General features: G+C 36.9%; 1 protein-coding gene across 1 annotated transcript in view; it reads left to right on the plus strand.

Annotated features, from left to right (window-relative positions):
* LOC149933963 (eukaryotic translation initiation factor 2-alpha kinase 3-like) overlaps positions 1 to 20,049 on the plus strand; it is a 69,331-nt gene that overhangs the window by 46,642 nt on the left and 2,640 nt on the right. The window contains exons 15-16 of the mRNA XM_090153010.1: positions 58 to 228; positions 313 to 414. Of these exons, the coding sequence (XP_090009136.1) occupies positions 58 to 228; positions 313 to 414 (273 nt within the window). The remainder of the gene's footprint in view (positions 1 to 57; positions 229 to 312; positions 415 to 20,049) is intronic.

The raw sequence follows: 20,049 nt of genomic DNA on the forward strand, positions 1-20,049 counted from the left end.
AGTTGATTTGATAATGTTTACGACTATTATTGTTCACAATTCAATTTTTCAATATAGCCTTCCAATATATTTTTTTCTGTGGATGGAACGATAAAAATTGGTGATTTTGGTCTGGTAACAGCAATGACTGAGAGTGAAGTCCACACACCAGATAAAAATAATGACTCTGGTATATCTTCCCGTCACACAAACCAAGTTGGAACCCAGCTTTACATGAGTCCAGAACAGGTACTTGATTGCTGAACCATTTGTAACACGTATTTTGATTTCTTTATTTTTGTCAATATTAATAATATTTTAAAAACTTTTTAGTTGGCTGGACAATCCTATTGTCATAAAGTTGATATATTTTCCCTTGGGTTAATATTTTTTGAACTGCTACATCCTTTTCAAACCCAAATGGAGAGAGTTGATGTACGTGCACTTAACATTTTTCTATTAATTAATGTGTTACCAGGAAACTTTTTTTACACTTGATATGTCTGAGGAAGAATGGGATGATTTGGATGATGCAGAAAAACAGGCGAGAGTTTAAAACCGATATTGTTTAGTAATAATAATAATCAGCTAGGCGAACCTAAGGCACTACTTTAGGCCCTAGTCATCATTAAGTACGTGAATTTATATAACTAGAAAAAGTTTGTGAAGAACTTAAATAAGAGAACAAATTTGGGTCACTTAAAGGTCCGCAAGATAGTTTGAAAAATCATGTCGCTCCTTCATTTCTTAGTGACGTGATTCTGTAGCGCCATTCGTAAAATTCAAATAATTATGTGGCCCTTTAAACCAACTTTTCCCTACTTTTATTTTCGAATTAATTTTAAACTGAAATGTGATACTCTTTTCAAATATTTTTAAGTCCCTTATATTTCTCTAGATGCATAGAAATATAATTTCCTGTTGTTACTGATAAGATTTACTTGTCTCATAATTATTATGGATTATAAAATTAGCGAATAAGTAGATTAGTCCATTATGAAAAGGGATAATAAAGCTAAACCCTAAACAAATTTGAAGAAATTTAAAAACTTACTAATAGCTCGTACCGATATAGGTCTTCGAGCGAACAAAAAGACTCTAAACTCGGACCAAATAGATCTTAGAGTGAAAAACTAAATTAAATTAAATAAAATAGCCAGAAATTCCAACGGTAGACCGAGTTTCATAATGGACTAATATAGTTATTCGCAAATTTTTTAATCCTTTACAATGCAGTCCATAGGTGGTTCTTTTTAACTTAACATTGCGTATATACTAATCTCCACTACTGGAACCTGGTTATGAAGATAGTATGTACATAGTATTAACATGTCATTTGAGACAAATACAAGGTTAAAACTAGCTATTAACATGGAGCATATTAACTTGTATTGTGATGGTAAATAAGTGGGCAACTTGTTTAATCCACCAGCTTTTTTTTAATAGGGGGAGATGTCCCCCTATTCGGCTTTCAATTGCTATGCAACTCCTTTTGAAATTTTTAATATTTAGGCTTAGTTTCTCTATAGAGCTCTGACACTGAACTTAAGCCCCGCCTACGTTTCCTATACAACCAATGTAGCAGACGACTTTTTAAATCGTTGGAGGGCAAGCATGCAGGAAGATATGTTACTGAAATTATACTAGTCATAGTTTTTTGGGTTTTAAACCTTTTTTATACTTCTTTTTTAATATTTAATAATGAGTGATTACTTTAAAACACTGTGCGTGACGGATGTCGATGCCGGAAAACGGTATTCTGATAAAATCAGCTTGATAGAAGGAAATGATCCTTATTTAATTAGGGCTAATGAAAGCTTAACAGACATCAGACTGTGGCCCCCTGTCACATATTTAGATTTATTAACGTATTTAATATTAAGTAAAAGTGCCTACACATTAGATCAACTGCGAGCTTATAAAAGTTTAGAAGCTTACAATTTCTACGTTTGTGGTTTTGTCAGAGAAATTGTAGCAAAACAATACATTGACAACTTCCTTTTTATAGGCAAAGTAAGCAATTTAATTTTCCTAGTTTATAGAATTTTTACTTATTGATTATCCAATTTTTCAAGGTAATGCATTCACAAAGTTTTAATGAAAAGGCAACTCAACCTTGGGTTATTTCAAGTAACTACGGAGAAATTTTGGCAGCCCATTGCACATGTGTGGCTGGTTTGGGGAAGTATGTTCCCATGTTGGTGCCCTCTTATTCTTTATTGAATATGCTGTAAGGCAAAGAGAAGAGCCTCGTTCATGTACAGAACTGCTGGCCCAGTGGCCAGCGCCAGCTGATAAAGAAGTTATATATGCCGAAATTGCTCGTATCGATTTCACATCAGGAAAAAGAAAGTGTGCAGCGGATCAAAAATCCAAAGTTGAAAATAAAAAGAAACGTGACATTCCTGTCCCAACAAAAATTGAAAAAGAACAGATGTACGAACAATTTAATGCACTTTCTCAGAAAATGAAGCAGGTGTTTTTAGCAGCAATCCCTCAGTATTCAAATTATTTCGTGCCAAAACCATTACCATCAAATTCATTAAAAGCCCTGTACTCTGATCAATATCTTGAACTTTCATACGATTCATTATTAGAAGTCACCAAAAAAAAATAAATATAACAATTTCTCGAAGAAGCTTTTAAAATTGAAAGTAACACGAGAGAGCAGGCAAAATCTAAGTACTGGTTCGAAGTTAGGGCTGGGAGAATAACTGCCTCAAGATTTAAAGATGTTTGTTTTACTCGATCTGCAATATCAAGTCCCAGTTTAATAAAAGCGATCTGTTACCCAGGTACTGGTAAATTTAACAATGAAGCAACGGAGTGGGGTTGTAAACACGAGAAAGATGCGATACGAGCTTATGAAAACCAGTTAAAATCTGAACATGTCAATATAAAAGTTACAGAAGTGGGACTAATTATAAATCCAAAGTATCCACACCTAGGGGCTTCTCACGATGCCTTAGTCACCTGTGATTTCTGCGGCAAAGGATGTGTGGAAGTCAAATCTCCTTTTTGTGTGAAAGGAGGTACAGTTGAAGATTTAGCGTAAAAAAAAATTGTTTTTTAAAAGATGGAAATTGATAATGGATAAGAAACACAAGTATTTTTATCAATGTCAAGCCCAAATTCATATTTGTGATAAAGCGTTTTGTGATTTTGTTGTGTGGGCTGAAAAAGGTGATATTTTCATAGAACACATAGTACCTGATGTTGAGTTTTGGAAAAATAATTTAGAAAAGGCCACTTTATTCTTCCAAAATGCAATTTTACCTGAACTTGTAGGCAAATATTTTACAAAAGATAAGAACCAAGTCAAGGAGGTTCAAACAAACTCAAAAGAGAAGAACACCGAAGTAGTTCAATGTACAGAAGATGAACAAATTTGGTGTACTTGCAAAGGAGAAAGGAGCTATGATGAACAAATGATATATTGTGAAAAGGAAGATTGTGCCATCGGTTGGTATCATACCAAATGTGTTAAGTTAAAAAAGATTCCTAAAGGTAAATGGATATGTAAAAAATGTCGTTGAAGTTCTTTTTTATTTTGTGATATTAAAAATATGTTCCTATATTGAAATAAATGATTTTATTAAACAGTATTGTATACATTATTCCGTTATAATAGGTGGGCATGTATTGAAAAGGGCACAACAAACTTTAGCAATTTTGTCTATTGGCGCTTCTTCACCAGAGTCAACATTTATTAACATTTCAATAGGTAGCGGGCCTTCAAGTATTGTGTATTTTTGTCGCACGCAACCTATAACACGCTCAACATGAATACGTAGGCTGGCTATTTTGCGCGTGTCTTCAATTTCAAAGGGCGACAGCTGCTTTTTTCCCTTTTTAAATGCGGGTAATTTAACTTCTGCACAGTGAAATCCTACGGAATTTGATATATTAAACCCTATCTGCAAGTATTAAATCCCCCGGTAGAAGGTTTTTCAATAACCCACAATTCTCAGTCAAATGTTTGTCTGATACCCTCCCTCCCCATGCTTTTGATAGAAACGAAACTGAGCATAGAGGTGTTACCCCAATTAAAAATTTCAATGTATGGTGGTGCTTATATTGTGACCACAGTTGCCCTCTAGCTAATAAATTTGATGGTTTCTCAGTAAAGACTTCAAAGCAGTCTATTATAATTGCTACCCTTTGACCAAAAACATTTAAAAATGATCGTGGCATAGTTTTATACAACTCGTCTCTAGCAGGCCAAATAACGAGATGCTCAAGACGCGCATAAAAAACATCTAAAACTGAATGAAATATTCGAGATGCCATACGGTTTGAAACATTAAACCTAAAACCTAGGTCCACAAAGTCAAGGTTTAACCTTAATTTCATTAAAAATAAAATCATTTGCTCAAATTTCGTTAAAGCGGATTGATTTGTTATTGCTATAAATGGTTTCACAATGTTAAATATAATCATTAGCATTTCAAAACATTTTGGTTCGTATAAATTATAACGGCCCAAAATGTGCTTTGCCATTGTCACTTTCCGTGGAGTGCAACTAGAGGAATTTGCGATATTACTGCCATCATTGTGTGGAGATTCACCATGGAGTTCGTGAAAGAAACTAAAATCATTTTCAGGAATCTCATCACTTGTAATATTCGTTGCAACACTTAAATGTTCATCTGGTCTTGTTTTAGATTCAATTACTTGAGCTCTTTTCATCAGTCTCTCTTTTCTAACTATGGTCTTAGGGTTGTTTTCCACACTTCCAGATTTACTGTAGCCCAAATTTAAACTTGGAACCCAATCCTGATTCCTCTGATCTCCTAACTTGGCAGGAGCTCCTTTAATAAATAGGTATATTTGTGAAATTGATTTTAAAATCCAAGTTTTAACTTAAAACTTACCTGTAACAAAATGAAGAGAACATATCCTTAAGTTTTTAATTTTTTCTTTAGTGAGATCCTTTCTCCTTAATGCCTTGTAAGCTCCATTAAGTTGCCCCCCCCTCTCTACAATTTTAAAAACTTTCATTTGCGATCGAATGCGACCTCGATGCGACGTTATGCGAAACTAAAAAAAAAGATGCGACATAATTGTTAAGTTGGAATAATTAAAACAAAAGGGGGGGCTAACTTAATGACAGCCCCCCCACTTTCAACTATCAACCCGGAAACACAACCAATAGAATGCGACCTCAATGCGACGTTATGCGACACCCTTACTTTCGAATGCGACATCTTAGTTAACGAGATAATCGCTTTCGTAAGTGGGGGGGCTAACTTAACGTGAGCCCCCCCTATAACAGTTGAGGCCTCCAAACACCTTTATTCGATTGTGACCTCAATGCGACGTTATGCGACACCCTTACTTTCGAATGCGACAGCTTATTTAACGAGATAATCGCTATCGTAAGTGGGGGGCTAACTTAACGCGAGCCCCCCCTATAACAGTTGAGGCCTCCAAACACCTTTATTCGATTGCGACCTCAATGCGACGTTATGCGACACCCTTACTTTCGAATGCGACATCTTAGTTAACGAGATAATCGCTTTCGTAAGTGGGGGGGCTAACTTAACGTGAGCCCCCCCTATAACAGTTGAGGCCTCCAAACACCTTTATTCGATTGCGACCTCAATGCGACGTTATTCGACACCCTTACTTTCGAATGCGACATCTTAGTTAACGAGATAATCGCTTTCGTAAGTGGGGGGGCTAACTTAACGTGAGCCCCCCCTATAACAGTTGAGGCCTCCAAACACCTTTATTCGATTGCGACCTCAATGCGACGTTATGCGACACCCTTACTTTCGAATGCGACATCTTAGTTAACGAGATAATCGCTTTCGTAAGTGGGGGGCTAACTTAACGCGAGCCCCCCCTATAACAGTTGAGGCCTCCAAACACCTTTATTCGATTGCGACCTCAATGCGACGTTATGCGACACCCTTACTTTCGAATGCGACATCTTAGTTAACGAGATAATCGCTTTCGTAAGTGGGGGGGCTAACTTAACGTGAGCCCCCCTATAACAGTTGAGGCCTCCAAACATCTTTATTCGATTGCGACCTCAATGCGACGTTATGCGACACCCTTACTTTCGAATGCGACATCTTAGTTAACGAGATAATCGCTTTCGTAAGTGGGGGGGCTAACTTAACGCGAGCCCCCCCCCTATAACAGTTGAGGCCTCCAAACACCTTTATTCGATTGCGACCTCAATGCGACGTTATGCGACACCCTTACTTTCGAATGCGACATCTTAGTTAACGAGATAATCGCTTTCGTAAGTGGGGGGGGCTAACTTAACGTGAGCCCCCCCTATAACAGTTGAGGCCTCCAAACACCTTTATTCGATTGCGACCTCAATGCGACGTTATGCGACACCCTTACTTTCGAATGCGACATCTTAGTTAACGAGATAATCACTATCGTAAGTGGGAAGGGCTAACTTAACGCAAATGAATGGGCCGCCATGTTAAATGAATGCAAATGAATGCGACCTCATTTTAAATGAATGCAAATGAATGCGACCTCATTTTAAATGAATGCAAATGAATGCGACCTCATGTTAAATGAATGCAAATGAATGCGACCTCATTTTAAATGAATGCAAATGAATGCGACCTCATGTTAAATGAATGCAAATGAATGCGACCTCATTTTAAATGAATGCAAATGAATGCGACCTCATTTTAAATGAATGCAAATGAATGCGACCTCATTTTAAATGAATGCAAATGAATGCGACGCCATTTTAAATGAATGCAAATGAATGCGACGCCATTTTAAATGAATGCGACGTCAATGCGAAGCAATGTGACACCATAATTATCGAATGCGACAGCTCGGTTCACGAGATAATTAAATAAACAAATCTGGGGGCTAGGTTAATACTAGCCCCCCATGTTGGAATTAAGACAAATAATCACCGCTATTTGAATGCGACAGCCGTGTTAACGAGATAATCGATTGAACCAGATCGAGAATCATCAAATATAAATACGGAAACACAGGTCGATTAAGTTGGCCCCCCCTTTTTTGATTTCCCAGAAAATTTCTCTATCAATTTTATGCACCCACAATGCGACAGCAAGTGAAAGAGATGTGACTTAACCATTATCGAGATATAATTAAAATTAAAAGGGGGCTAAATTAACGTCAGCCCCCATAATTTCGTTATTCAACCAGAACAGAATATCATAGCCACTACATGGCAATGCGAAGAAATGCGACAGATATAATTTTGATTGCGAAAAATAGTTTATGAGAAAATTAATAGAGAAAGTGGGGGGGGGGCTAACTTAACAGTAACCCCCCATATTAATTCATAATTTTAATTAACCTTAATATAAAGAGACGTCAATGCGAATTAATGCGACACTATTTTTAACGAATGCGACAAATTAGGTTATGAGATAATAGACAAATGAAAAAAGGGGGCTAATTTAATGGCAGCCCCCCCCCCCCCCGAAATATAAAAAATAAGTTCTATAAAAAAAATGAAGTCGTCTACGCGGACCAATGCGACAACCATTTATCCAAATGCGACATCAATAAAAATAGTTCTTCCTAACCAGATTGTTATGTGACCAATAATAGATAAAAAAGGGGGCTAATTTAATGGCAGCCCCCAAATTTTATATTTATAATTTGTAATTAAAAATAAATTACGTCGTTAACGCCAACCAATGCGACAATCATTTTTCCAAATGCGACATCAATAGAAATAGTTCTTCCTAACCAGATTGGAATATGACCAATAATAGATAAAAAAGGGGGCTAGTTAAACGGCAGCCCCCAAAATATAATGAAAAATTTAAAAAAAATAATAATTTGCGAGTGTAACGCTAATTAACACGACAATCGTTTTTTCAAATGCGACATCCATAGAAAGAGTATTTCCTAACCAGAATTTTTTTTATCAGATTTAGAAAAAAAAAACAATCTAAGGAGACGGCAATCAATATAATGCAACACTGTTTTACACGAATTCAACAAATTAGGTAAAGTAAAAAGCTAATTTATTGGTAGCCTCAGAATATTAAAAATTTAAAAAAAAATTAATTATGTTTTTAACGTGGACTAATGCGACAACACCTTTATTAATTGTGACAATATTTCATACCTGCGAAACTGACTACTAAATGCACTCCATTTATGTTTTAAAAGCGATAGTTTTATTCAAGAAAACTGATAGTAGCGACTGCGTATGATTACGAATCATCTCTTTTTGATAGCGACATCTGGGTGACTGCTTGAGACATAATTTTAATGAATGGGACATCATTTTAAATGAATGCGACATCAATATAAATGAATGTGACATCAATATTAATGAATGCGACATCAATATATATGAATGCGACCTCATTTTAAATGAATGCGACCTCATTTTAAATGAATGCGACCTCATTTTAAATGAATGTGACCCTATTTTAAATGAATGCGACCTCATTTTAAATGAATGTGAATGAGTTTTTCATTTAAGCCTGGTTCATTTTTTAAATAGCGATTTAATTAAAGGCATTGTAAAGTTACAACATTATTGTGGCTAACGGAATAAATTTGTTTGTCACAAAAAACGGGCAACCAGAGGTGGTGCTAGTATTTTAAAATGTTTCAAGTATTTTTATATACAAATTTGGCCCAACTTCCAGGGGGGTTGGGGCTTCACCATATCAACTTTCTGGGCCTTCTAACAGTTAATAACTGGGCCCCAATTTAAATTTAAAGTAATATCCACTATTTTATTTTAGATCGTTCTTTATAATCTCGTAATATTGCAGGGGAATCGTCAAGCGAAAACCACGCTAAAAACAAAGCGGTCGTTTTTTAATTATTTTTTATAGTTTTCTTATTTTCACTTCTGAGCGACTGCAGCGTCTTAGTTTGATTTTGTGATGAACAACCATTTGATCTTTGAGAGGGTCTCTGCAAGGAGTAGAGGTCGGCGTTTGAATAAGAAATTATACGATTGTTAATATTTATCCATAACCGAGAATTATTCAGAAATATTCGAAAAAAATTATAAATTGTGCATGTTAAATCGTTGTTTATTCGTATAAAACAGATAATACTAATTTTAATGATTAATTGAAATTGTTGCGGTTAATTTATTTGTTCCGCCGACCTCTAGCAAGGAGGCGGTACAAAATGACTTGACTGATTACAAAATGGCGGTGATTTTATAGCCATTCAAATTGACATCGAAACGGAAATAACTATTTTGGAGCGTTTAATTTTAAAAAACATGAATCCCTCTTCAGAATTACATTACTTCTAAAGGTACAATAATGATTTTTTGCCACATATTAAAGTATTTCATTTCACTGATAAAAAATATCTAATCACTTTATGAAATCAAAATTGGTTTAAGGAAGAATACCGATTATCAGTATTAAAGCTGTGTTGGGTTTTCCAAGTAATTTTTTAGGAACCCAAATCTCTGAAACAAAGCACTTTACAACTCATGTTCATTAGACAAGTTCAACTCATTAGGATCCATAGAAAACAGCTCCTTATCTGTGACGTAGCCGGAAATACGTCAAAGGTGTCGACGAGTGTCAATGTTAAGAAGGAGTTGATATATAAAACAGAAAAAGGTTGGCTGAAAAGGGGTGGGGCGTTGGACACAGAAACCGCTTGTCTACGCCACTCCTCTTAATATTTGACAAACTTATCTTTAACACCCTCAATAGAATTTATTTACGTCGTACAATTGCGGTTTGATGACATAAATATGGTCCCGCGTTCAATTAAATTAAAGTCACATTATTTAAAAATTATATCGCATTCAATTCAAATTATATCGCATTCAATGCTAATTATATTGCAATTATTTCAATAATGTCGCATTCATTTGAAATGAGGTCGCATTCATTTAAAATGAGGTCGCATTCATTTAAAATGAGGTCGCAATCATTTAAAATAAGGTCACATTAATTTAAAATGAGGTCTAATTCATTTATATTGATGTCGGAATCATTTATATTGATGTCGCATTAATTTTAAGGTTTCACATTAAAATTGTCGCATTAATTTAAAATAAGGTCGCAGTCCATATATATTGATGTCGCATTCATATATATTGATGTCGCATTCATTTATATTGATGTCGCATTCATTTATATTGATGTCGCATTCACTTAAAATGATGTCCCATTCATTAAAATTATGTCTCAAGCAGTCACCCAGATGTCGCTATCAAAAAGAGATGATTCGTAATCATACGCAGTCGCTACTATCAGTTTTCTTGAATAAAACTATCGCTTTTAAAACATAAATGGAGTGCATTTAGTAGTCAGTTTCGCAGGTATGAAATATTGTCACAATTAATATAGGTGTTGTCGCATTAGTCCACGTTAAAAACATAATTAATTTTTTTTTAATTTTTAATATTCTGAGGCTACCAATAAATTAGCTTTTTACTTTACCTAATTTGTTGAATTCGTGTAAAACAGTGTTGCATTAAATTTATTGCCGTCTCCTTAGATTGTTTTTTTTTCTAAATCTGATAAAAAAAATTCTGGTTAGGAAATACTCTTTCTATGGATGTCGCATTTGAAAAAACGATTGTCGTGTTAATTAGCGTTACACTCGCAAATTATTTTTTTTTAAATTTTTCATTATATTTTGGGGGCTGCCGTTTAACTAGCCCCCTTTTTTATCTATTATTGGTCATATTCCAATCTGGTTAGGAAGAACTATTTCTATTGATGTCGCATTTGGAAAAATGATTGTCGCATTGGTTGGCGTTAACGACGTAATTTATTTTTAATTACAAATTATAAATATAAAATTTGGGGGCTGCCATTAAATTAGCCCCCTTTTTTATCTATTATTGGTCACATAACAATCTGGTTAGGAAGAACTATTTTTATTGATGTCGCATTTGGATAAATGGTTGTCGCTTTGGTCCGCGTTGACGACTTAATTTTTTTATAGAACTTATTTTTTATATTTCGGGGGGGGGGGGGGCTGCCATTAAATTAGCCCCCTTTTTTCATTTGTCTATTATCTCATAACCTAATTTGTCGCATTCGTTAAAAATAGTGTCGCATTAATTCGCATTGACGTCTCTTTATATTAAGGTTAATTAAAATTATGAATTAATATGGGGGGTTACTGTTAAGTTAGTCCCCCCCCCCCCACTTTCTCTATTAATTTTCTCATAAACTATTTTTCGCAATCAAAATTATATCTGTCGCATTTCTTCGCATTGCCATGTAGTGGCTATGATATTCTGTTCTGGTTGAATAACGAAATTATGGGGGCTGACGTTAATTTAGCCCCCTTTTAATTTTAATTATATCTCGATAATGGTTAAGTCACATCTCTTTCACTTGCTGTCGCATTGTGGGTGCATAAAATTGATAGAGAAATTTTCTGGGAAATCAAAAAAGGGGGGGCCAACTTAATCGACCTGTGTTTCCGTATTTATATTTGATGATTCTCGATCTGGTTCAATCGATTATCTCGTTAACACGGCTGTCGCATTCAAATAGCGGTGATTATTTCGATAATTATGGTGTCGCATTGCTTCGCATTGACGTCGCATTCATTTGCATTCATTTAAAATGGCGTCGCATTCATTTGCATTCATTTAAAATGGCGTCGCATTCATTTGCATTCATTTAAAATGAGGTCGCATTCATTTGCATTCATTTAAAATGAGGTCGCATTCATTTGCATTCATTTAACATGAGGTCGCATTCATTTGCATTCATTTAAAATGAGGTCGCATTCATTTGCATTCATTTAACATGGCGGCCCATTCATTTGCGTTAAGTTAGCCCTGCCCACTTACGATAGTGATTATCTCGTTAACTAAGATGTCGCATTCGAAAGTAAGGGTGTCGCATAACGTCGCATTGAGGTCGCAATCGAATAAAGGTGTTTGGAGGCCTCAACTGTTATAGGGGGGGCTCACGTTAAGTTAGCCCCCCCACTTACGAAAGCGATTATCTCGTTAACTAAGATGTCGCATTCGAAAGTAAGGGTGTCGCATAACGTCGCATTGAGGTCGCAATCGAATAAAGGTGTTTGGAGGCCTCAACTGTTATAGGGGGGGCTCACGTTAAGTTAGCCCCCCCACTTACGAAAGCGATTATCTCGTTAACTAAGATGTCGCATTCGAAAGTAAGGGTGTCGCATAACGTCGCATTGAGGTCGCAATCGAATGAAGGTGTTTGGAGGCCTCAACTGTTATAGGGGGGGCTCACGTTAAGTTAGCCCCCCCCACTTACGAAAGCGATTATCTCGTTAACTAAGATGTCGCATTCGAAAGTAAGGGTGTCGCATAACGTCGCATTGAGGTCGCAATCGAATAAAGGTGTTTGGAGGCCTCAACTGTTATAGGGGGGGCTCACGTTAAATTAGCCCCCCCACTTACGAAAGCGATTATCTCGTTAACTAAGATGTCGCATTCGAAAGTAAGGGTGTCGCATAACGTCGCATTGAGGTCGCAATCGAATAAAGGTGTTTGGAGGCCTCAACTGTTATAGGGGGGGCTCGCGTTAAGTTAGCCCCCCACTTACGATAGCGATTATCTCGTTAAATAAGCTGTCGCATAACGTCGCATTGAGGTCGCAATCGAATAAAGGTGTTTGGAGGCCTCAACTGTTATAGGGGGGGCTCACGTTAAGTTAGCCCCCCCACTTACGAAAGCGATTATCTCGTTAACTAAGATGTCGCATTCGAAAGTAAGGGTGTCGCATAACGTCGCATTGAGGTCGCAATCGAATAAAGGTGTTTGGAGGCCTCAACTGTTATAGGGGGGGCTCACGTTAAGTTAGCCCCCCCACTTACGAAAGCGATTATCTCGTTAACTAAGATGTCGCATTCGAAAGTAAGGGTGTCGCATAACGTCGCATTGAGGTCGCAATCGAATAAAGGTGTTTGGAGGCCTCAACTGTTATAGGGGGGGCTCACGTTAAGTTAGCCCCCCCACTTACGAAAGCGATTATCTCGTTAACTAAGATGTCGCATTCGAAAGTAAGGGTGTCGCATAACGTCGCATTGAGGTCGCATTCTATTGGTTGTGTTTCCGGGTTGATAGTTGAAAGTGGGGGGGCTGTCATTAAGTTAGCCCCCCCTTTTGTTTTAATTATTCCAACTTAACAATTATGTCGCATCTTTTTTTTTTAGTTTCGCATAACGTCGCATCGAGGTCGCATTCGATCGCAAATGAAAGTTTTTAAAATTGTAGAGAGGGGGGGCCAACTTAATGGAGCCATGCTAGCTTCCACTTCTGTCTCCTCAATTTGGATAATTTTACTATGCCTTGGTTTTTACTATTTTCATTTAAGGATGGGAAGCGATAAAACGATACTTTGTTACCGTCTCGATTACCCCGCATCGAGCAACCGTAAACCGCGCAAAAATTAACCATTTTAAATTAATTTTTAATTACTTTTATTAACAAAATAAGTAGAGTTAGTAACCATTTTCAAGCGTAGGAAACACTCTTTGCTGCCGCCAAAACTTTGCTTGCCCTCCAAGGCTGATTTTTAAACTGAGAATATGACGTCATATACACGTGATTTAGCTAGACCACGCCTAGTGTCAGAGCTCTATTCGGTGTTATAGTCGCAAGCCAGATTTCCCGCACGGTACTGACGAGTCCCAAATAGGACAAAACCGGTCTCCCTTTGGAATTTCTGGATATTTAATTTAATTTAATTTAGTTTTTCACTCTAAGATCTATTTGGTCCGAGTTTCGCGTCTTTTTGTTCGCTAGAAGACCTATCGGTACAAGCTATTAGTAAGTTTTTAAATTTCTTCTAATTTGTTTAGGGTTTAGCTTTATTATCCCTTTTCATAATGGACTAATCTACTTACAATGCAGTCCATAGGTGGTTCCTTTTAACTCATAATTATTATGAACATTCTACGTGTATAATTTAATAATCAGCCAGACTAATACCCCAGGCACCTAATATGTTTATAGTTAATAAAATTATAAATCTTAGCATCTGAGAGTTATTTAAGGAAAACCATTGGCTACCATGCTGCTACATTTTTAGCAAATTTTACAGACAGTAAACATATTGACGCAGTTTTACACAAACCCTATCTACACTGAATACTTTTTACTAAATGCGAAATAATGCCAAAGGTGCCTTTAAAACTTAGGTATTCGCAGAAATTTATGATAATAAAGTTGTTTATTGAGGTATCCTTTTCAGTACAGAATTACGGTTTTACGAAAGGGTCTCCTTTTAATTTAAGTGAAATTATGATAGTGATTATCCTAGCTGAGTACTCATGTTCGTTAGATCATGTTATCTATTTGAATTCCAATAATTTAAGACAGAGATATTAAAAATGTTTAAGGTTGTACATTCCTTTATGGTCACTAGCAGGGTATGCCATGATTTAATTCCATTTTCTTTTATAATTCTAAGTGGAGTATTTATTCTTTTAAATCTCTCTACTGAGATGCTAACATTTTTATAACAAATCGCTTCCTTGTCAACATAAGCCTTGGCTTAAGCTACTATATGGACCCTACCGCAAGTCAGTCGTCTGCTGGTGACAATCTTCTTTGCCTTGACAATGGCTGTAAATTTGGTCAAAAAAATGAACAGAAAAGTAAACAAACTATGGTGACTTGTGACATTTGCCTGATTTACTATCTTTCATGTGTTAACATAAATATGAAACAAGCTACCAGATTTTATTGTTGCCAATGCTGTAGAAAAAGGCTTACCACTCCCTGTGCATGTAAAGAAAAACAGGATGACTCAGAAGACAACAAAATCACTGATTTTAGCTATGAATTATTAAAAATTCAAACTACTCTAGACAGTCTCAAGAAAACCCTATCGGATGATAACGTAAAATTAAAAAAGGACATGACAAATCAGATAGAGACTATTCACAAAACCTTTTGTGACTGTATCTCTCTACTTGAGGAAAGGATAGAAAAAGTGGAAACTATTATTTCTCCAAGCATGACTGAAAAAGACAATGGAGCCATTGAAACATTACCCAAGAGTACATTTGCGCAAAAAGTTGCAACGAATAAGAAAAATTCTTCACACCCTCATGAAACCCGGGGAATTCGTTCTGCAAAAAACACGGTAAATAGACCAGAGATTTCTAAATCTAAAAGAAAATTTGGTGCCATGCCAGTTGAAAAAGCTGCATTATGTAAGCTACAACCCTCAAGTAATTCCAGTGATTATTTCTTGGGTAACTTCTCTGCAGATACCAATGAGACAATATTAAAGGACTATTTAGTAATGAAAAACATTAACATATCTGGCATCCGCCTTTACTCAAAGATCCCTTGCCTCAAGCGCTACCTATAGATGTTACATCTTACATACTGATTCCACTGACGATGAAGTACTCAATCAAGAGATCTGGCCATTTATGACCACATATGCCATAGATTATCAAACCAAACGCATCAAGAGAAGGTTGTCGGTACAGACAAAGCAATCGACTCTATAAAATTATCGAATACTCCATTTTTTCAATATTACCTTTCAAACTGTTCCTCGGGTACAGCAAAGGATGACGTGGAAGAACACCTAGAAACCTTAGGATTAAATGATTTGAAAGTCGCGTCCAATAAAGCGATACACCGTTGGAAAACTTCGTTTATTATCGACTCTCCAACAAATCAAGATGGCATTATCCTCAACTTAGAAAATTGGCCAAATCCTCTATGTATCAGGAAATACAGAAAACCACGACCTCAAGTTACCCTGGAAAAGGATGAAGTCTGACCAGAACTCTCTGCATCAGAAAAACTAATCGTCAACACTGATGAGGAAACAACTGAAATTAAGACACTCCCCCGTGGACTTAAAGTTGGTCATATAAATATACACAGCCTGCTACCACATCTGGATGACGTTATCCTTCTTTTAAATGACTATTTTGATATTATGTGCATCACGGAATCATGGCTAGACGACTCCCTGACTGACAACTTATTACATATCAATGGCTACAATCTTCTTCGAAAGGACCGACCTGGAAATCGTTGGGGCGGTCTATGTATTTACGCAAAGGAAAAGCTCAATCTACAGCCCTGGTCCTAGCAAAATATTGTCAACTTTCCAAATGACTCGCACATTGAAATGTTTTGGTGTCAATTGACATTTCTTAAAACCCTACCTATCCTCATTGGGGTTTGTTATTGTCCGCCAAACATTCCAGTTCAACATCTTAACGATTTTCAACCACATATTGAATCGATTTTAACTAATGCTCCTGGTGAAATTGTCCTGTTGGGAGACTGCAATTGCGACCTTAGATATAAGTCCAACAAAACAAAAGTTCTCCAAGTAGCCACTGCAACTTTAAAACAAGTAATTAAAGAAGTTACACGACCAATATCCGGAACATAATTAATCGACCATATTTATATAAGTCACCCGTCTCGAATCATTGATAGTGGCGTGCTTCCTTTCTGCGCCTCTGATCATCTACCTGTATACTGCGTTCGAAAAATTACCCTATCTAAACAACCAACTAAATTTGTCAAGACTCGGCACTTATCGCTGATAAATCCTGAAAACTTTGTTGTCACCTTACAAAGTCAACTAAAAAACAAAGATAAATCTAAATCTCTCTGTTGGAATCTTCAATCCGCAGTAACTGACACCTTAGATATTTTTTGCGCTCCACAAAGATCTATTCGGGTGCACGTTGGTCTCCCACCGTGGATCAACGACGAAATAAACTAATGCACCTAAGAAATCACCATGGCCACCGAAGAAATCCTAATGATAATAATCAACATAATGATCTTTATAAAATCTTTCGAAACCAAGTGACTAACCAACTACGTTCTGCTAAAAAATCATACTTTAAAAATGAAATTAATAAAAGCAAAGGAAATAATGCTAAAACTTGGAAAGTCTTAAATCGACACACCAAGCTTAGATCAAAGAGTAACATAACTGAAATCAAGGACCAAAGTGGCAACTTATACACTTCACCCGTACAAATAGCGAATACTCTCAACTTACACTTTACTACGTTTGCGGAAAGATGTCTGTTAAACCAAGTCTCGACAATTACTACAAGTATCCCAACCACAATTCTAAGCAACAATGTAACATTTACCTTTAATGAAATTGACATGCAGACAGTGATTAAACTATTGAAGCGTATCGCCCCTAATAAAGCAACTGGACCCGATTTGATTCCCCCAAGATTATTGAAGGCAATGGGTCCGATATTAGCCCCTTTTCTTCTTTCTATAATAAACATTTCTTTTTAAACCTCAAGCTACCCTGAGGAATGGAAGCTTGGACGGGTGATTCCACTTCATAAGGGAGGAGATTCTACGGATCCAGATAATCGTGAACACTCTTCACGATAGAGATATTTCACTACTATTTTATCATCATTAATTTCAACTCACAGTTCTTCCTTTAAGCAATCCTTTCATCTACCTCCGACGGGACATCTAGCTCTCTCCCCCGTCTCTTACAGGGGCTCTCTTTATATATGGTTGTGACTATACTTTCGCCACCAGGTAATTTACTCTTTCCAACGGGCGCCCTCTATCGAGTCCCTTACATCTCCCCCCCCCCCTTTAATTGAAATAATTGCTTTGTGGTTACAAAAATATTAATATTATAAAAGACCAAAATATTAAGAAAATTATTTCTTTAGACAGATAAGAACATTTATAAGTGTTGTAGGGTAGATGTAGATTTGCCATAAATGAAGTCCTAAAAAATATATGGTCTTTGGTGTGACGTCATAAAGAACATCGTCTGTTAAATCATGTTTCGGAAAGTTAACAACTCACTATTTTAAATAAATATTTAGTTATGTTGAGTATATGTTCTTTATTGAGGTGGTATTATAACAATAAGCTTTATTAACGTTCTTCAGTCTTCCCTTCTTCTACTGTAGATTGCGCACGTCTCTATATGAATACGGCATTTGTCGTCTGCGTAAGTGAGGTAGACGGTGACTCTGTCGCTGTTCGTAGCTTCGCGGTACCCTTCGCTCTGTCTGACAATACTTTACTAAGTGGGGGTGTCCACAACGGTAGCATCGTCGGTGTGAATGTTGCACTGGAACAGGCAGGGCTGGTACCCTTGGTGTCTCTCGTCTTTCTTGCAGTGGAGATCTTGTATTCGAATACCTATTTGGCTTCTTATGTGTCTTCTCAGTCAAGATCACCCGTCTTTCTGGGCTTGGTGTTGACAGTCTGAATTTACCATTAAAACGTACCACTTGTTTCGGTTCGGTACTGGGTTCGTGGGTTTTTGTAGTGGGTCCAGCTTGAGATGTGGATCTTCCAAGGATAGGTTCTGGCTCAGTGCTAACTGTATACTCTGCGGGATGGACTTGATAATCATATGAAAACATTAATTCGTATTAAGTTTTGGGGTCTATTAGTAAACTATAACTGTCAAGGTCGGTTGAAATGCCCACTTTTGTGGTTATACTTTTTTCTCCAAACCTGATCGGTAGCTGGGTTACAGCTACTACCCCTTTTACACCATATTGTTGATAAAATTGATTATCGTCTACTTCAGCCTCTTCTTTTCTATTACGTCCGACCAGATGATAGGTTTCTGTTCTCTTTGGGACTGAAACAAAACATCCCACTATTTAGGTCCTGTACTAGTCCAAGATCTAATAAGGGTTCCCACATTCTCTCCAACTCTTTTTTCGACCAGATTTGTTTTTTAAACGGGACTGGAGAATAATAATATACGTCCCCGATTCGCCTTTTTAAGTTACCTTGCGGTTGTTTTTTACGGATTACTATTTCTCTGAGCCAACCCTTCTTGAGTGGTTCAAGATATGGAGATCCTTCGTCGTCTTCCAAAAGATTTCCTGGTTCGGCAGGTCGTTTCTTGGTTTCAGACTGTGTTCCTGGTTCCACCAACTCCAGGTTGCAGATAATTACATTCTCTAGGTCGTTCGGTATTTCTGCTATCGGCTCAGGCTCTATCAAGCTAGTTTCAAAGTCTGTTTCTCAGGACTGATATCAGTAGCTTCGTCTAGTGATGTCTCACTGGATGGATTTAGAATTTCCACTAAGTTATCGACATCTGCTCCATGAATTTCCTCGTACTGATCTCCATCGTCCTGCTCCATATAAAATTTTAATTGATTAACGTGCCATTTTCCAACCTGTTTACCAGTTTTTTAATCTTTAAGCTCGTATGTCACGGGACTGTGTTTTTTAACAACCTGCAACGGTCCTTCCCATTTAGGCATTAGTTTGGCCATCACTCCTGCGGCGGCGTTAGATAATTTATGATTTCTCTTCCATACCAGCTGTCCAACTTCCAGTTCACTTTCGCTGTAACGTTGGTCGTAATAATATTTTTGTTTCTCCTGGGCAATACGGGAGTATTTATGTGCTTCTTCTAAGGCATTTTGTAGTTCTGTGAGTGGTAGTTTCTCGTACTCGTGTAAAACAGATAGCTCCACTTCTTCGGCCACTTCATGGATGTTATCTACTTCCCAGGGTAAACGTACTTCTCTACCATAAGTAAGGAAAAATGGAGATTTATTAATAGTGGTATGGTGAACTGAGTTGATCGCTAACTGGTGTAGTTCTAATCCAAGATCCCATTTATTGTGGGTACTGCCGACATACATACTTAGCTGTTCTCCTAATACTCGATTGACTTTTGTCTAGCACACAAAAAAATTGGGGTCAGTAATAGCATGTAAAATAGATTCTTGAAGGAAATTTTGTATAAATATGATTGGTATTACTAGTAGTTTTTGTTATAATCTGTGTAAATCTTGACATCACTTTTATAAGTCTTGGTTTTTGAAGATTTTCTAAACCTTTTCAATTCACAATTAAAATCTCCGCTTATTATAATATCTGAATTTACATTAAGCTAAATCTATAAACGTAGTATCAATATCGTCAATTTCTTAGGGAACCTAAGTAATGAGAGAAGAATGCATCTAGGCCAGTGGCGCCGATCCCATGGGGGCGGCGGGGCCGAAGCCCCCATTGGGAAAAATCAATGGGGGCTCTGCCCCCATTGGTAAGACCGCCAATGTTAAAGTCTATTTACTTTTAAGTATCCGTAGCAAGAAAGTGTTGCCAGCAACCTCATTCAAAGTTTATTAGTGAGCTTCGGCCCC

Source organism: Leiobunum rupestre, chromosome 7 (genome assembly GCF_980474605.1).
Source record: "Leiobunum rupestre chromosome 7, qqLeiRupe1.1.hap1, whole genome shotgun sequence".
Classification (NCBI taxonomy): domain Eukaryota; kingdom Metazoa; phylum Arthropoda; class Arachnida; order Opiliones; family Sclerosomatidae; genus Leiobunum; species Leiobunum rupestre.